Source organism: Lepidothrix coronata, unplaced genomic scaffold, assembly GCF_001604755.1.
Source record: "Lepidothrix coronata isolate B3197 unplaced genomic scaffold, Lepidothrix_coronata-1.0 Scaffold58, whole genome shotgun sequence".
NCBI lineage: Eukaryota > Metazoa > Chordata > Aves > Passeriformes > Pipridae > Lepidothrix > Lepidothrix coronata.
Genome location: NW_016690238.1, coordinates 1,515,382 through 1,532,632, shown reverse-complemented (window position 1 = coordinate 1,532,632; position 17,251 = coordinate 1,515,382). Strand labels below are relative to the sequence as shown.

The 17,251-nt window shown below is 48.6% G+C and overlaps 1 protein-coding gene and 1 long non-coding RNA gene across 2 annotated transcripts in view; one reads left to right on the top strand and one right to left on the bottom strand.

Annotated features, from left to right (window-relative positions):
* Nucleotides 1-3,216: 3,216 nt before the first annotated feature.
* LOC108498270 lies at nucleotides 3,217-4,605 on the bottom strand. The gene is made up of 3 exons (XR_001875129.1): nucleotides 4,580-4,605; nucleotides 4,094-4,211; nucleotides 3,217-3,657 (listed from the first exon to the last, which is right to left on the bottom strand). It is a non-coding gene; the product is annotated as an uncharacterized LOC108498270 (long non-coding RNA).
* A 2,248-nt stretch (nucleotides 4,606-6,853) lies between these two features.
* The window catches only part of NPTN (neuroplastin), a 50,780-nt gene continuing 40,382 nt past the window's right edge, over nucleotides 6,854-17,251 (top strand). The window contains exon 1 of the mRNA XM_017816803.1: nucleotides 6,854-7,088. Coding sequence (XP_017672292.1) covers nucleotides 7,001-7,088 — 88 coding nt within the window. The 5' untranslated portion in view covers nucleotides 6,854-7,000. The remainder of the gene's footprint in view (nucleotides 7,089-17,251) is intronic.

Genomic DNA, 17,251 nt, shown 5'->3' with positions numbered 1-17,251 from the left:
CCCCATCCAGCTGGGAGAAAGTTTCTGGGTCTGGTGCGTCATACCTCAGTTTTGGGAAGGTTTTCATGCTCCATCCCTCTTCTTCCAGCTCCCAAAGAGCCAAATGCATCAGGAAAATGGCCCTTTTCATTGCACTGCCAATGCCTCGGGGTCTCACAGGAGGCCAGGAACACCCTACCTGTCAGCAGGGGACATGAAAAACCCCATTTCAGCCACCAGCACATCCCTCCTCATTGCTCAGACAGGAGACAGGGCCACCTACACGAGAGAACTTAATCCCACTCCAATAAAACCAGTCTGGAAGCCCAAGGTAGAACAGACTTATCCACATTCCAGCTCAAACCAGGAGATCTACTGGCTCTGAGCTTATATGGAGCAATGGGCAGAGGGTGTGGGTGGCTGGGGGTCCCACATGAAGCTGCTCAAGGCCATTGAAGTCTATTTGTGCCCCCCTGGCTGAACCCATTCTTTCTCAAGACTGTATTTATTTTGGGTGTCATACTCTCGAGGGAGAAGGGAGCCTCAGGTTTCACCAAATCACTTTTATTAAACCATTGCATCACTGGCTAAAATAAATGTGCCCCAGGGCAGTACAGAATTCTGATCAGACAGAGCCGTTAAGGTTAGAGAAACCCATGTCTAATCTAACCTGCATCAGGCAAGACTAGGAAAATTGTATCCAATTCTACCATTTGCCACACTGTAAAGGCTGGATAATACCTTTAATTTTGATTTAGCTGGTAAAGGATGACCCGCAGGGGATGTGGAAAACAAGCACCACATAGAATAGATGCGATAACCAGCGGCACCACCCCGAGCAGCCTGTGCTGCCGGGGCTGCTGTTTGCCAGCTCAGTAACGACCTCCCGGCTGGGCCGTTCCCTCTGTTCACCCCCACGCTGATCGCAGGCTCATTGTCTCCATTTCATTGGAATCCCCGCCGTTTAGGCAGATGGGTATCGGCGTTTCTGCCTGGCTGGGCTGTGCCCGGCGGGGCCGGGGCGGGAGCCGGCGGTCGATGCAGAGCCATGATAGCACAGCTGCCATCGACGGCCGGGCACGGAGCTGCTCCAGCCCCACCCGGGAACGAGTGCCCCCGAGGGCACCTGAACGGGGGTGTTCCCCCACGGGCCCAGGAGGGATTCACAGAATTGTGGAATCACGGAATATTCTGAGTTGGAAGGGACCCATCAGCATCATCCAGTCCAACTCCTGCCCTGCCAGACACCCCAACAATCCCACCCTGTCCCTAAGAGTGTTGTCCAAACCCTCCTTGAGCTCTGGCAGCCTTGGTGCTGTGCCCACGGCCCTGGGGAGCCTGTTCAGTGCCCAACCAGCCTCTGGGGGAAGAACCTTTTCCAGATATCCAACCTCAACCTGCCCTGACACAACTTCAGGCCATTCCCTTTACCTCCCTCGGGTCCTGTCACTGGTCCCCACAGAGATCAGTGCTGCCCCTCCACTGCCCCTTCTGAGGATGTCGAAGGCCCCACTGAGGTCTCCCCTCAGTCTCCTCCAGGCTGAACAAACCAAGTGACCTCTGCTGCAGAGGGCCAGGGTGGCACAGCCAAATATATCCCTGGGGAAAAAAAGAGGGACCACATGGCTCGCTGAGATGTCCCTTGATGTACAAAACAGCACTTTGGGGATGGCACAAGCTCTTCTACCTCTCGAGCAACCAGTGCCTGCAGGCTGAGGGACAAGTCCTGGGGGCACTGAGGGCCCTGAGCAGCCCTGCCTGGGATGGGACTCCCAGCCACACTTGCCCATGAGCTTGGGAGCCCATTTAAGCTCAGCCCAGGGCTAGTCCCAGTTTGAGTTGTGCCTCTGGGGTGCTGGTCTCTAGTTTAGTCCCAGCTATACCTGCAGCTATAGGCCCTATTGATGTGAATCCTGATCTAGACTGATTTCCCAGCTTGAGCTCAGGTCTGTTTTGTCCCCTTGGACCTTCCTAGGGATCACCTGGCTGTGGCTGCCCGCACCAGCATTGATCCTGAGCTGTGGATTGATTCCTCCAGCCTGCCCTACTGCTGTGAACGTGCAGGATGACAGGGACTCTTGGCTGACCCTGGCTGCCTCCTGCTCTCCTTACTCAGGTACCCTGGCACTGGTCCTTCCCTGCCAGCCATGGTGTTCCCTTTACTTCCCTATCCCGTTGGGAGCAGTGCCCTGGCACAACACCCCCGATTGCCGTGTCCAAAGCCAAGCTGAGTCCCCAGGCGAATAAAATGTGATGGGAATAGTCTGGCCTGTGGGGAGTAGCCCCAGGACACAGGGATGTCCCTGCATGGCAGCAAAAGAGCCCAAATCCCTGCTACTGTGGCTCATGGAGGGTGAAGCTGAAGCCCAGCTGCAGGCACTGCCCAGCCTGGCTGGAGCGAGCCCTGTGCTAATCCATGGGTGCCACCTGCCGTCTAGTCCTGACGGATCATCCACAGCCTCACCTCTGCATCCCGAAAATTGCTCCAGATGTTCAGGTTTTCCCCTGTGCCTCCTAGGAAGCCCCCTGCCAGGACTCACAGCATGCAAGAGCAAGCTGAAGCTTGCAGGACAGCTGTCCCCACACATCCTGCCTGTGGCTGGATGGAGCTGCTCTCAAAAAAAGCAGCAGGATAATATCCTTTTCCTCAGGATCACGAGGTCAGGGAATGGCTCTTGTGTGTCTGTAACTGGAAACTAAGTTGTTGGACCCAGTTCCCTAAAAAATTGGGTGGAGAAAAACATTATGGCGTGGCAGAGATGGATGAAAAACCTGCAATTGAGAGAAATAATTTTGGGTTGGGTCAGGGGGAGGGGAGGATAAAAAAAAAGCAGTTTGATTTCTTTTTGTCCCTCTATCTCCTTTCCTGCAGAAAATAAGGTTAGACAAACTTCAGATTTCTGTCATAACAAAGCTGATGTCAAACATGATGATATTTCTCACTGGACTCCTTGTTTACATTACAAATCATCCTGACCAAAGTTACCCTTTCTGTCACAATGTTTGTTTTGCATGAAAAGACATTTCTGCTCAGAAACAACAAAATAAAAAAAAATCAAGTTAAAACATTTTGACCAGTTCTGACAGGAATATTTGAACATGTAGGAGGAGGATGGGAGACGGCTCGGAATAACCAAGCTGCCATTACCCATGGGGTCGAGATGTGTCAAGTCAGCTTTCTGCTAAATAACAAAGCACATCTAGACTTTTTTTTTTTTTAATTATTATTACCCTGAGATCTTTCTTTTCTTTTTTTTTTTTTAAATCCCATTTTTCTCTGGTTTCAGCAGCTTTTCCTTTGACTCTTATCCCTCGGAGCATGTCGCTCTGTGATTTGACAAGCTTTTCCTTCGCCTCTCATTCCTCAGAGTGCTAATTTTGCGGTTTAATCTTTTTTCTGGCTCTTCAGGATGAAAACTGGAAGGGTCACCTGTGCAGCACTTGCCTGTATGAGCCAGAGAGCCTTTCTGGTGACTCACTGTGGCGGTGTCACCATTGTTTGGTGGCTCCATTCTGTTATCTGATTAGGTTCATGTAGTTCCCCACCTGCCATTGTGCCTTTGGGGAGATTAATACACATTAATCACATGCATAAGGTCGGAGTTACCTTCTGGGATCGGTGCTTTCCCTGGCATGTCGCCCTCAAAGCATTAACTGATGTTATCCAGCGTCTCTCAGCTGCAAAAGGTGAGGTTTGCTGTTGGACGTCAGCGAGTGTTTGATGCTCTACCCTACACTTTCAACTGGTAACAGATTCCAAACAGGGTCACTGCAAGTCAGGCAAAGCTAAGAAATCTTTCCCTGTGAGGGTGGGGAGGCCCTGGCACAGGTTGGCCAGAGAAGCTGTGGCTGCCTCATCCGTGGAAGTGTCCAAGGCCAGGTTGGACGGGCCTTGGAGCAACCTGGGCTAGTGGAAGGTGTCCCTGCCCATGGCAGGGGGTGGAACTGAGTGATCTTTAAGGTCCCTTCCAACCCAAACCATTCTATGAAAACTTCCTTCAAGTCCCAAAGCATATCAGTAAATACATGGAGATAACAGGGATCTCTTAAACAATTCCAGTTGCAAGAAGACAAGCTCAAAAGATTCCCCACACACACAAAAAAAGGATGATACCTCTTTGCTACTCTCTGAGAACCGAAACTCTCTCCTGAATTTCCTGCTGATTATGGTGGTTTTTTTCTTCCCCTTTTCTTGTTTTGTTTCTGAGATTTTCTGTCCTTGTGCTGAAGCCCTAAGGAATAAGCAGAGAATAATCAAAACTGAGATACCCCAGGTGAAAAGATGGGTCTTGACTGAAGCGAAAATGCACAGATTTGGAAACTTTGCCATGGCTGAGTTTCCCCTGCCACTCATGAAATTAGGAATCACCATTAGGAAATTAGGAACCACACAAGCCAAACACATCACCCTTCAGCCTGCAAAGACTCAATCTGGTGGAATAACAGGCCTTTCCTTACTACCAAGCCACTATGTTGAATCTATTGCTGGTGAATCCCCTTTTTTTCCTCCAGAAATCCCCTATAAATACAAGTTGTTGCAAGAGGATTCACTCATGCGTGGCAGAACAACAGGTTTTTACCCTATATTATGGCTGGATACCTGAGTATGGCAGGAATAGATCTTCTTTATATATATATATATTAGAGATCTGTGGGAACTTCATGTACGCCAACAGACTCTTGAAGGCAACAGCAAGCTCCGGATCAGATCCATCAGCACATCTCCTGGCCATCGTCACCTTTTTGGGTTTCCTGTGTTGTATGTTCACAGCACGTGTGTTGATCACAAACCCACAGGTCAGCTCAGGGTGTGCAGCACCCTCGTTAACCAGGCTGGGGAACCAGCTCCGATGGGAGCCTGGCAGGGAGGCTCCAGGGGACAGCAGGGCACCGTGTCCTGGCGTTGTCCCCGAAGGAACGCGAACCTGAGGGCTCAGTTATGCAACTGTGGGGAGAAGCTCCAGCTTCTCAGCGTGCTGAGCTGGTGACAGAGGGGAGAATAATCCTCCTGCTAAGTTGGGCCCAGGCCTGTGGCAGCGTGAGTCACCCTGAGCTGCCATGGTTACGGAACGAGTATTACTGTGCAGATCCAAACCCTGCTCACAGAAAAGCACAGCGCTAACTAGTTCCAAACTTGGAAAACAGTCGAGTGTAGGTAAGGCCTAATACCGAGTGGGTGTTTGCAAGGAGGAGAGTTAGAGAAAAATCCTCCAGAGCTAATATTCAGCTGGAAAAACAGCATGCATAGAGCAGGAAGAAGGACACCGCTGTGCAAAGCCACGATTTCTGGATCCTTTTCCCCATTTTGTCTGGTTTGCAAGGGCTACCGTCAGAATTGCTCCACAGAGGGGGATAAAAGAGGATGTTTCCACACCACAAGAAAACACACAGTAGTGTCACACAGATGAATCAGCTGGCATGAATAGTGAGTCATGGAAATGCACCATGGAAATTCTCCAGCGCAGTGGAATCTCTAATGCACATCAAATCCGGCATCCTTGGAGAGGCAGGGGCAGCCAGGATGACGTATGGCACCAGCACATGCCCAAAAACGCTCCTCACGAGTGACCTCAGCCCTGGGAAGCTGCAGTCACTAAGCCTACAATCCTCACCCAAGTCCTGAAGCGCTCGGGCAGTCAGTTCAGCAGGGTTTTCATGGAAAAGGTGTGTGTGATCCTTGTTTTCAGTGAGTCACAGCTGCAATAAAAGGACTTGGAGTCTGTTTGCTAACCATCAGCTGAGAATGACCTGGGCAAGGTAAAGGATCAGGGATACAAAGCCAGGAAATCAGGGCAGTTTTGGATGTTACCACAATGCTGCACCCACCTCCCATTCCACCCCTAGTTGTGGGCACACCTGGGCCCAAAGAGATCTCTGAGGAAACTGAGGACTCTGCAGAAAGATAAAAATCTGGTTTTGAGGGATTTTCTGCTTTTCTTTTGTTGTTTTTTTTTTTCCCAGTATCCTCTGCTGGTCTGTCCCATTATCTCCTGCAAGTCTTGTATCTTCCCACCACCAGCACAGAACACAGCAACCACAGTGCAAGGAGTGACCTGTACCTGTGATTTATGAAAGTAAGAGAAATCCCCCCCAAAGCTCATCTACAGCCAATTTTCAGGACACCTGGCTGGTCCAGTGATCCAGGCGTGAGTCTTTGTGCTTTTAGCCCCCAATTCCACCACTAGCATGGGGCAAACACCTTTGCTTCACGCAGCCTTGTTTTCCTACTTGTGCAAAACAGACGTGGCCCTTGAAAAAACACTTCATTTTATATGAAAGAGTAGCCGTGACGGATAGCGTTTAAAATAATTCTAGTCTTTTCTGGGTGTATGGCCCTGAAGCTGAACAATTTGGGATGGACTTCGGGTTCCCCTGACAGGCTGCAGTCCCTGCAGAACGGCACATGAACTTCTCAATTTTAAGGTACGAGCAGAGCTCCTGCCCTGTGTTTGCAAGCATTGTAAGCCCACGAAGAACAGAAGCGAGGAGTGTGGTGCTCCCTCACACCGCCGCTGGAGGGGCGCCCCAGAGGGGATGGATCTCTCAGGCGACGGATCCCTCAGGCGGGCTCCGCCATCCCGCCCTTCGCGCCCCTGAGGGGACGGATCCCTCAGGCGGGCTCCGCCATGGCGTCCCTGAGGGGACGGCAGCCCCAGGCGGGGCAGGGTTAGCTCTCCGCCGCCCTGGCGTCTCTCTCCCGCCGCCGGCCCAGGAGCTCGGCGAGCAGGAGCCAGGGGCGGGAAGCCGCGGTGGGGCTGAGGCGGAGGGGCCGAACCGCGGCATCATGGCGGCGGGGCCGGGCGGGGTCGGCGGTGACACCGCCCCCCTCCCTCCCGCTCCCCTCACACCCGGCGCCGCCCCCGCCCCCGGCAGCTCTCGCGAGAGCGGGCGCTGCGCTGCGGTAGGAGGTCGGCGGAGAAGGACGGACGGAGCCGCCGCCGCTCCCGCCGCCGCCTCACCCTCCTCTCCTTCCTCCTCCTTTTCCTCCTCCTCCTCCTCCTCCTGCCCCCATCTCAGGAGGATGCCGCGCTCCGGGCCGCTGCCCGCCGCCTTCTCGCTGCTGCTGGCGACGGCCGCGCTGCTGCCGGGACCCGCCGCGGCGCAGAACGGTGAGGGAGGGCGGCGGCGGGGGGGAGGGAGGAAGGGAGGGGGGGCGCGCGTTGCTATGGCGGCGGGGGGGCTGTGGGCAACCCCCGGGGTGGGGGGGCGACCCAGGGGTTTGGGGGGATCCCTGTGTCCCGGGGTCCCTCAGGGGAAGGGGGAGAAGGGGGGGGAAGGAGGAGAAGGGGGAGCTGGCTCGTCCCCCCCCCGCCCCGGCTCCTCCTGAGGCGCCTCGTGCCGCCGGTAAAATGGAACATCTCCTCATCTCCTCCCGCCTACTGAACCTGCATCTGCCGGGACGCCTTAAATCATTTATAATGCAATAAACCCCGTAGTTCCTTAGCAACTGGAGAGGTCCTTCTGATAGGAGCGTAAAAGAAGGAATTAAAAAAAAAAAAAAAAAAGCCCACCACACCCCAAGCCTCCTCTGTTCCTTGTAGGATAGCGTGAGCTAAATCCAGCGCGGTGCCTCCTCCCGGTGAGTTCGCAGCCAAGTGCATGACAATTAGTGGCAGAGCGGAGCGGGGCCAAGAGGCTGGTCCAGCCGAGCCTCCTGCTCCAAGGAACATCCTGCAGCGCTGATAAAAATGCCTGTCTGATCCTGCCAGGCCAGGCGGGAGCCGAGGCAGGGTCTGTCTGCTCCGGGGCTGCTCCAGCACCGGCCCTCTGGTGCGGCTTCTCTTGCAGCATCATGGTCAGGGATGCTTTGGCCTGTAAGTGCGGGGAAGGGCAGGGATCTTGGCTCAAGGGAGACTGATCTATGTCCATGGGGAAAATTTGCCTAGAAGGAAGGATTGCCTTGCTAACACGCCAATTCCCCACTAGTTTTCATTGTTTCATCCTTCTTTCTCTCTCCTTCCTTTCTGCTCTGCAGATAATATTCAGTACTAGTGTTCTGCTTTTGTTGAGGTGGATTTTGCCTTGCAGCATGAGGTTAGCTTCCTCTGCTCCTTGCTCTAGAGGAATCATAGAGTCATGGAATCATGGAATCACAGACTGGTTTGGCTTGGAAGGGACATTAAAGCTCATCTCGTTCCACCCTCTGCCATGGGCAGGGACACCTTCCACTAGACCAAGCGGTCCCAGATAAAATTTGTGCCTTAGTAGGTGCAGGTTTTGCAGTCTGAAACCAGAACTGAGCTTGTCTGCCTCTGTTAATTAAGCGGAAGCAGCTTTGGCATCCACACTGTCTGAATGAAAACTGGAGGCTTTCTCTAGAATGAAGCACTTTTTTTTGTGGAGCCTACAGGAGCGTGGGAAAACCCTGCTGGAGGTCAGTGGCAATTAGGGACCTGGCTTCTGTGAGCTCCCAGGGAGGTGCTCATTGGGATGAGTTGTGGATGAAGTGTGGGTCTCTGTTGTAGACATGCTTCCTGTGCCACCTGAGCATTCTCATCGCAGGGTTGATCTGCCTTTGGTGTGTTTCCACACAAATTCCACCCTTGAATTTGGGTTTTCTGACAAGCAAGTTAAAATGGGTCATGTTCCTGAGGCTGTTCCTTGTGCAGAGTTAGCAGGCAAGGTGTTAAATGCCAGCAACTGGGATAGCAATTCCAAATGGCTGGTAAGCAGTGCAAACATTTGGTGTTTGACAGGACTTAGATGTCTGGAGGTCAATGATCAAATTTTGGGCGTAGATGGAAAGTGTCTTTATTGTGACTTCCATGCCTGGCATGAAGCTGACCAAGAGCAGGACATCTTGGCATGAGGGAAGATTGCAGATCACAGGTGTATCCTGGAAGCTCCTTAATTTTTGTTTGGTTAACGAGGGTCATCCAGACAATTAAATGGTGAGGGAGCCTCTGAGTATCTGTAATTCTGTGGGAGCTTACACAGGTGAGTGAAAGTCTGCTTGGGAAGGAGTAGAGCACTTCAAAGCAAGTGAAAGGTGGAGATCCTTCTGACTGAGGTTATGGCTCCTGTTGAATCTTTACCTCAGTTTTAATTTAAAGATTTTAGGCCCTGCTGCAGAGGAACTGGTTTCTTTTTCAGCAAATAATAGCCCATGAGACACATCATGAAACAGAACAATTCCTCTTTGGCCTGAAGGATAGGTACAACCATTTCCTGACTTGTGTCTATTCCTTGTAAGTCACTAGAAAAACGATGCTGTGGTTTGAACAGGCTTGTGCAAGTCTGTCGGTGACATCTTTAAAAGCAAAACTTCTCCCACACGCGGTGCTTTGAAGGTGCAGGGAAGGATCCCAAAGTGCATATGCAGAGTTTTGTTATCTATTATTGATGTGGAGTTGTCAGTGTAAGGAAAGGTGATAGTCCAAGTGCTGTTGAACCCTGTGAGTTCAGGATGATAAAGGAATGGGCATGGACCTGTTGGAACTGCAGGGCAGGTCACCACTCACCTGGTGCAGTAAATGCCCAGTGGAATCCTGAGGGTTTGTGGGAAGCAGCTTTTTTCCCTACCTCTAGCAGGAGATTGCTGTTGAATTACCAGTGATTTTTCCAGAGTTAATGTAAATTCAGAATATATTGAGTCAGCCTCACCTATGGATTTAAGCTTATTAAACTGGAAGGAGGTTTTTGACACTTGTGTGGCTTATTTTTAAAGCTCTTGCATAAACACCTAAAGGGAAAATGTGCATGTCAGAAATCGAACTTTTCCTGAAGGTTCTGCTGAGAAAACTGTCAGGTTTGTGCTGCACGCTGGCTCATCCCCTGGATCCAGAGCAGAGTTCAGGTGAAGTGACAGAAAGGAGGGTTGGAAGAGAGGAAACATGACAAAGAACAGCTGGAAAAAACCAGTCTGTCAAGCAGATTTGTGTTAAACCCACAGTTTCCAGTTGGTAGTTGTTGGAAAATCACTTCAGTGCTCCTGAGCAGGCAGACAGAATCCTGGTTATGGAGTGGTGCTTGACTGTTGGCTAATGAAGAACATGACTTTTCCAGTTGCTGTTTTTTAACCTTAGCAATATCTTTATTTTTAAGCAAGCAGTTGGAAAACCAAAGACTTCAGTGTTGTAATAATTTCACCACAGAGTGCTTGGGTTTTAAAGACTATTTTATCATCTGAAATAGATGCTTGGGCTGCTCCCCATGAAATCTGCAGTGTTTCTTCAGCACACCAACATGTGAGTTCAATTCTTAGCAAGTTTTCTTCCCTTTTCAGGAATTTCTGGCAAAGTGCAGAGAATTCTTAACCATTCTCGATGACTTAAAATTGCTTGGGTTATTCAAAGCTGGACATAAGTGGAAATAAAAACAAATTAAGTTAGGTGGTGCTGGTTTAGTTCTGTTCTCTTCATCCTCTACTTGGATGAAGGAGAAGGAACTAACTCGCTGGCTAAAAACAGAACACGGCTTTTTCTGTTGGTGGAAACCAGAATAGAAATGACCATAAAATCAGGAAAATTAGTTCAATTAATTCTTAAGATCAGTTTCTTCTTAGAAGAGGAAGTGAGAAACCTTCCTGTTATCCTTGCAGTGCTGTTTCTGACTGCTGCTTCTCACCCGTATTGCACTGGTTGTGTTCTGATGTGATTTTTAATGGTCCCCAGATAAAGCTGAGGAATGGTTTCATACAGCATTTTTGGAGCAGGAGTGTGGGCTGAGCATCGAGGAGAATGTTCAAAGTTCTGTTCTCCTCCCCACCATTGCTATTCTCCTTCCTCCTACAACTCCCTCATAGGAAACTTAACCACAAGCAGTGTGACTAATGTGTTTATCCTTGGAAACTGCACCGAGTTCCACCAGATCTCAGGGAACAGGTAAAGAGGCGATAAGTGCCGGTACTGACATTCCAACAGACCACTGTGTGAAGACTGTATCTCGTTAAATTCGCGAATGAGGGGCACTTGTGCCTTCACAGTGAGCTGTTTCTTCTGCTGCAGGTATTATTTTAGAGGAGTCAGTTGTAAAGACTTGCATTGTAAAGGACAATGCAACCCCTGTGATTCATCCTCAGGTTGTAAAGCCGGAGTGTTCAGGCTCTTCTTAACTTTCCGCAGCTCCCACTGTTAAGATTCAAAGTTAGATAAACTGTTCCTGCATATCTAGTAGCTGGAAAGTTCTCCTGTAAATCTGATCTAAACCTGCTTTCCTATCTTTTAACCTCTATTCTTTTTACCCATGCAATTCAGAGCAGGGAGGAGGCCTTTCTGTCCAGGTTAATTGTCAGGGTGGTTTTTGGTAAGTTGTCTTTTCCTGGCTGTTCCTGATCGTTTCTGTGGAGCTTCAGTCACGTTTTTGGGAGTGTGATGTGTAAAACTGGACACACTTCCAGTTGGGACCCGACCAAGATTCACTGGAGTGGAAGGATCATTCAATGTGTCTTGCATATGGCATTCCTGTTTGCATCCCGAGACAAATGGTTTCTTACAGTAAAACGTTACTGACTCTCATCCAGTGGGATCCTTTTTGGTGCTCAGGTCTTTGCTGCAGCACTGCTGCTTTGCACTCCTTTGCTGCCTGAACCACGGAGTTCTTGGATGTTCTTATGAACTGGCATCTCACCTAGTTGTGCTGTCACAAGTCCTATTTTATCTTCTCAACCAAACCAGAGTTGGTTTTATCCTTGTCAGAGACCCTCCAGCCCAACACTGATCTTATTTCGTTGTTTCCACCTGCTTGTTCCTGCACTGCAGCTCCTGAAAACCATGCACATGCTACACCTGGCTACATTAACGAGATTTCATTTGGGTGGGGTTTTTTTTGTATAGGGCAGTGTTAAAAGCTTTACTAGTTAGGAAAGCTGCAAAGTTAAAAGCTTTACAAAGTTGTTAAAAGCTTTACAAAGTTAGGAAAACTGCATTTGTTCCTTCTCCTCTAGAGTTGCCTTTGGTTCTCATTAACTTTATAGTAGGAGGTCATCTTGCTGTGGGCAAGCTGTAGTAAAGCACAGGTAGCCCACACAACTTGGTTCCTCCTTACCCCAAGCCCTTCTTTATTTCTGAGCACTTCCAAGCAGATTTCTTCTGTCTGGAGGCTGAAATTGGATTGACTGGTCTGTAATTCCACAGTCTGGTATCTGATCCTGCACACAGTCCATTAGATGTTTGAGAATGGTCTTTAGGTGTTCAGTCAGACTTCTCCAAACAATCTCCTTGGCAGTATTTAGTAATAAATGTAATGGCTTGTCATTTTGCCCAGTTGATTCTGGAGTATGAAACCTGACTTGTTTGAAGTTGGAGGAGGGAGAAAGGCTGTTAAAACATAACAGAGGAGTTATCAAAGCTTCATATCAGTTATGATATCCAGTCATTCAAATCGTTGTAATTATCTGCAACTTTATTTGCACGGCTTTAAAAATCTTACTTGATATGTTAAATTTATTTTCACTCCAAGTTAAACACTTTTTTCATGTCTGGTACTGCTTGGGGGTTGAAGGGGATCGAGTCTGAGCTAAATATCAATTCAGCCTGGATGCAACGTCTGTGTCAAAACTTGAAAGTCTTTATCCCCTTGTAAAATAACTACTGTAGACTGATAAAAATTCATGCCCTGTTGATAAGCTCAAAGCTTATTTGGGTCATGGTGTGAAGTCACCACTGAGGCACTGACGCAGGCTCATTCAAGGAAGAAGACAGTAACTGCTGAGGCTACAAAGGTTCTTCATCATTTCATCACCATGCAGTGTCAGGAGCTGTAGATCTGCTGTCATTAACAGTAAGGTTTTCTGAGGGCAAGGTGGGTTTTTTCCCCCACTGCTGTTCAGGGTGCAGTGCAGAACAGCACAGTCACATCGGGGCGGTGTTGGGGCTGCTGGCAGGGGGGTGTGAGGGGAAGGTGTGAGCAGTGGGCTCTGATCCCGGGAGGCAGATGGTGAGTAAATATGACCCCACGTGGCACCCTGTGGGATGGGAGAGCCCTGATCCTTTGGGAATGGCTTTGATGTTACAGCAGGTTGGGAGAGCAGGGCTCTGCTTTGCAGGTGTGCTGGAGGAAGAGGCATCGGGCCTGTCTTCTGCTCCTTGGGAGTGCGGGTGGAATGTCAGTGCCTGAGGTGGAGTCTCAGGGACACTTTGTATCAAGGCTGTTACCTTTTGTTATCAGGTTAGAAGCCTTTTGATATAATAAAGCAAAATCAAGGGCAGGGATGTTGGGGAACAACAGATTTTCCAGAGGAGGAGGAAAGTGCCCAATACAGTACCTGACAAGCTAAAGAGATTTGCAGTGTGAGACATTTCTGTAGAGGAAAATTAGATCATAATGTCCTGCTCTGGTTTGGATAAACCAGAAAAAGTGGTCTCGTGTTGCTCTAATTCCTGTAGGCTTGTTTTACATTATATGTTTGAAAATGCCACATTAAGGACTCAATTGAACCAAGGTGCTGCTTAGTGCAGCTACTCACTATTTCTCACGTTTGGTGACTCCTGGCTAAGTGTGAGTACACCCAGGGCTCACGGGGGCTCTCCTGGAGCTCCTGCAGTTGGTGGGAAACCTACACTAAATGCATTTTGTAACAAGCACGTTGAAGATAAGAGGAAGGGGAATATCATGGCCTAGAAAAGGGAGGGCATGAAAAGATGCTGTCGGTCCAAAACTTCAGCTGTTAAAAGCGGGCGAAAAAGGATTTAATTCTGGGAGGTTGGTAAAACTGACAAAGAATATATTTGAAATTAAAGAGAAAATTGATCTTAAATGCCTAGAAAAGAGCTTGACAAGGGTTTTGGCAATGCAGTAGGCTCCCAGCAGACATCATGGCAGACCAAAGGCAGACTGAAATAATTCGGTGAAGGCGTACAGCAGGAGATTGCAAAAACAGATGCCTGAGTGCATTTTTAAAACCTTAGCAGATACCATATTGACTGAGCACTCTTGCATTTATTTTTTCCCATGGTTTTTATAACAGCTTTGTGGTAGTTAACTAGAACCTACCTTAGGTTCAAGCTGTAAATGCAGAAGTATTTTAATGCCTGTCATACTCATTCAAAACTCCTAATAATGAATTAAATAATGCTAAGGTGTTTTAAAAGCAGTTCTGAACTGGAGTTCAGCTGCACTGTTCATTGGTTTCGTGAAATTTATGCAAGTGTTGTAATGTTAGAAAGGTCTTGTCTTGTCAAAACATTGGAACATCCATAATACCCAGTTTTGCAGCATGTTGTTGGTCTGGTTTTCTCTGCATTTCAAGCAACGGGAACAAATTCCTATTTGTTATCCTTTGGTGGATAATTTCTGCTTGAGGTTTTCTAACCTGAATGTACAGATAGTTTAGCTAAAGCAGCCTTTTGCAGGGAACTTCATATTTTGTCTGGTCTCCTTTGCTGTAGCATCCAGGGTTGCAGGCAGCTGACTCACATTTTCATAGGATCCCAGCATGGTTTGGGCTGGAAGGGACCTTCAAGCTCATCTCATTCCACCCCTGCCATGGGCAGGGACACCTTCCAGGTTGCTCCAAGCCCTGTTCAACCTGACCTTGGATGCTTCCAGGGATGGGGCAGCCACAGCTTCTCTGGGCAACCTGGGCCAGGGCCTCACCACCCTCACAGGGAAGGATTTCTTCCTAATATATAACCTAAACCTGCCCTCTTTCACTTTATAGCCAGTCCCCCTTGTCCAAAGTCCCTCTCCAGCTCTCCTGGAGCCCCTTTAGGCACTGGAAGGGGCTCTCAGGTCTCCCTGGAGCTTCTCTTCTCCAGGTGAACACCCCCAGCTCTCCCAGCCTGGCTCCAGAGCAGAGGGGCTCCAGCCCTTGGAGCAGCTCCATGGCCTCCTCTGGACTCGCTCCAGCAGCTCCATGTCCTTGTGCTGTTGGACCCCAGAGCTGGAGGCAGCTCTGCAGGGGGGTCTGACCTGAGGGGGCAGAGGGGCAGAACCCCCCCTCCCCTGCTGCCCTCACTGTGGGATCAGCCCAGGGCACGGGGGGGGTTTCTGTGTCCCAGCACATGTGAGGGCGTGTCCAGCCCCTCATCAACCAACACCCCCAAGTCCCTCTCCTCAGGCAGGATGGTTCTTAGTTCTGCACTGATTCCTGCTGTACAGTCCTGTGTAATCTTTATTTAGAAAGGGGAGGGTGTAGCACAAAAAGGATTGGAAACTATTCCAGTGAGGTTTGAGGCGAGAGTGAAGAGGTTGAGATCAAAGCAAGCCAGGAATATATGACATGGAGGAAAGAAATATATATAAAGCAAGTCTGCTGGATTTAGCATAGTAAGAAATGTTTCTCGGGTTTGTAGCTGGAGATGTGCAGTTTAGACTCTTACCAGGGAGCTTGGTTTACACTTCTGGTACCTTAAGGACTCTAGGAAATAAATGGGAAGCTCATTATTTAGGGAGATCATTTTGGTTTCAGCATTTACATAGGGCAAGACAAGTTCTGCAGCTTCTTTTGTGCTGCCAGGCTACATAAACAGGGAGTTCAGCACTTGCTGAGGAGGTTTAGCACTTCCCTGGAAGAGGGTTGCCTTGGGGAAGTGTTTTCAAAATCCCAGAGCAGCCAAACATCTTGGGTTTGTGACTCAGAGCTGGTCTGTACCTAGTCTTTGGAAGTCTCTTGGATGGACTCTTCCCTTTTTATGTAATTTGGGAAGCTGGGGCTTGCCTGGTCTGGCTTCCCATCACCTGCTCCACTGCATTTCCATGCTGGGAAGCAAAAAAATTCAAGTCTGACAAAGTGAGCAGGGCTAGTTTTGTGTGCTACACTGTGTATGACCCCTCCCATCAGAAACAAGTGGGGGTTATATAATCTAAAGGTAAAATAAAATCTGAGTGTGTCTCAGGTGTACTGGAGGGCTTGGTACAGACACTTCCAAACACAGGTGAAAGGGTTAACTAGGAACAGACACTTTAGTTGTACTTGGAGAGCTGTTCTTTTGTACAATTGCTCTAAAGCTGCACTAAGAGGATAATACATTCAGGTTGGTGCTCCATATTGCCTGCTGCTTCATATTGCTTTAAGAAATGGTGTATTTGGTGCATTTGGTCCCTGTAAGCTAAAATCTGACATGGTTATTTTGTGTGGTACCCACTGTATAATGCTGTAGATCACATTCACCTTTGGATTTCCCCTTCCAGTGCAAGTGCTGTCACCTCTGACTTTTGGAAATACTTAAGTTTTATCCTGTTTGTGCCAGTTCTTTATGCAAAATGGTCGGGAATGATGCTTGAGTACCTGTCTGTAACCACTGGGTACTGTGAGAGCTTTTCTGCTTGTTGTCAAACACAAGGGTAGTTAAATTATTTTAATTTTTTTTCACTGTGTTATTTGTGGTTAGGTTTCCCCCCCGTAACTTTGGCAGAGGGGACAGCACGTGGAAATGCAGAGTTCCCTTCCTGGCTCTTTGCTTTCAGAAACAAACTGCTTGATGAAGCCAGGACAGTTCCCAGTGTCTCCCAAGTTTTGAGGGTGCTGAACCTGATACAGGGCTTAGATATGCAATATTCATGGTTTGCTTTTCAGACTTCATTTGTTACATTTTTAACTGACAGGGTTTTCAACGCTTTGCTGCAAGTTCTGTGCTGCTCAGCAGCAACTTATGTTCTCACTTGAGGGTATAAGAGGGTTTTAAGCAAAGCTGCATGTTTTGGGTCTCAGGCTCCCGAAGCTCCTATTTTTAGCAATACCAGGATTGATTTGGTGACCCCAATCTTGAACCATATGGAGTAAGGGGCGAAAAAAAAAGTGGGTTTTGGTTTCTAGGAAAGTGATTAGTTGGGAGAATGGAGCAAAAATGATAAGACAGGGAGAAATAGCTTTTAAGGAGCTATAATAACAGGGCAGGAGCTGTAAAAGGGTACAGGAGTTGAGAGTTTTTTCTCTTTCCCTGTACCTCCATCTCCAGCTTCTCAGGTCTTGCTTTAATACAATCAGGAATGTGGCTTTTGAGTACCCAGTGAGTATTCTGGGAGTTCCAGTTGTTTGTTGGTGGCCTACATTCACATTTTCAGCAGAGCGGTATCAGGTTCTTTTTTGTTGTCCCTTTCTGCCTCTTCTGGGAACTGCAGGGATGATTTATCCTTTTAACCAGCACCTTCCAAATGTTAACCTGGCACTGGCTGCCCAGTGAGTACCAGTATGAGCATGCCTTGCCCTGAACTGCTGCTCTCCTTTTCTGGAGCCTCAGTGTGACAAAATGAAGTGGATTTATAATTCCCAAAGGGTTTTCCAAATATTACACTGTTGTCCTCTTTTTGCAAAGTGAAACAGAGCTCTTCTCTCTGAGAGGTGGAAAATTACTAAATAAAGCCTTCTGGCTTCTTTGTGGAAAGATGTCAG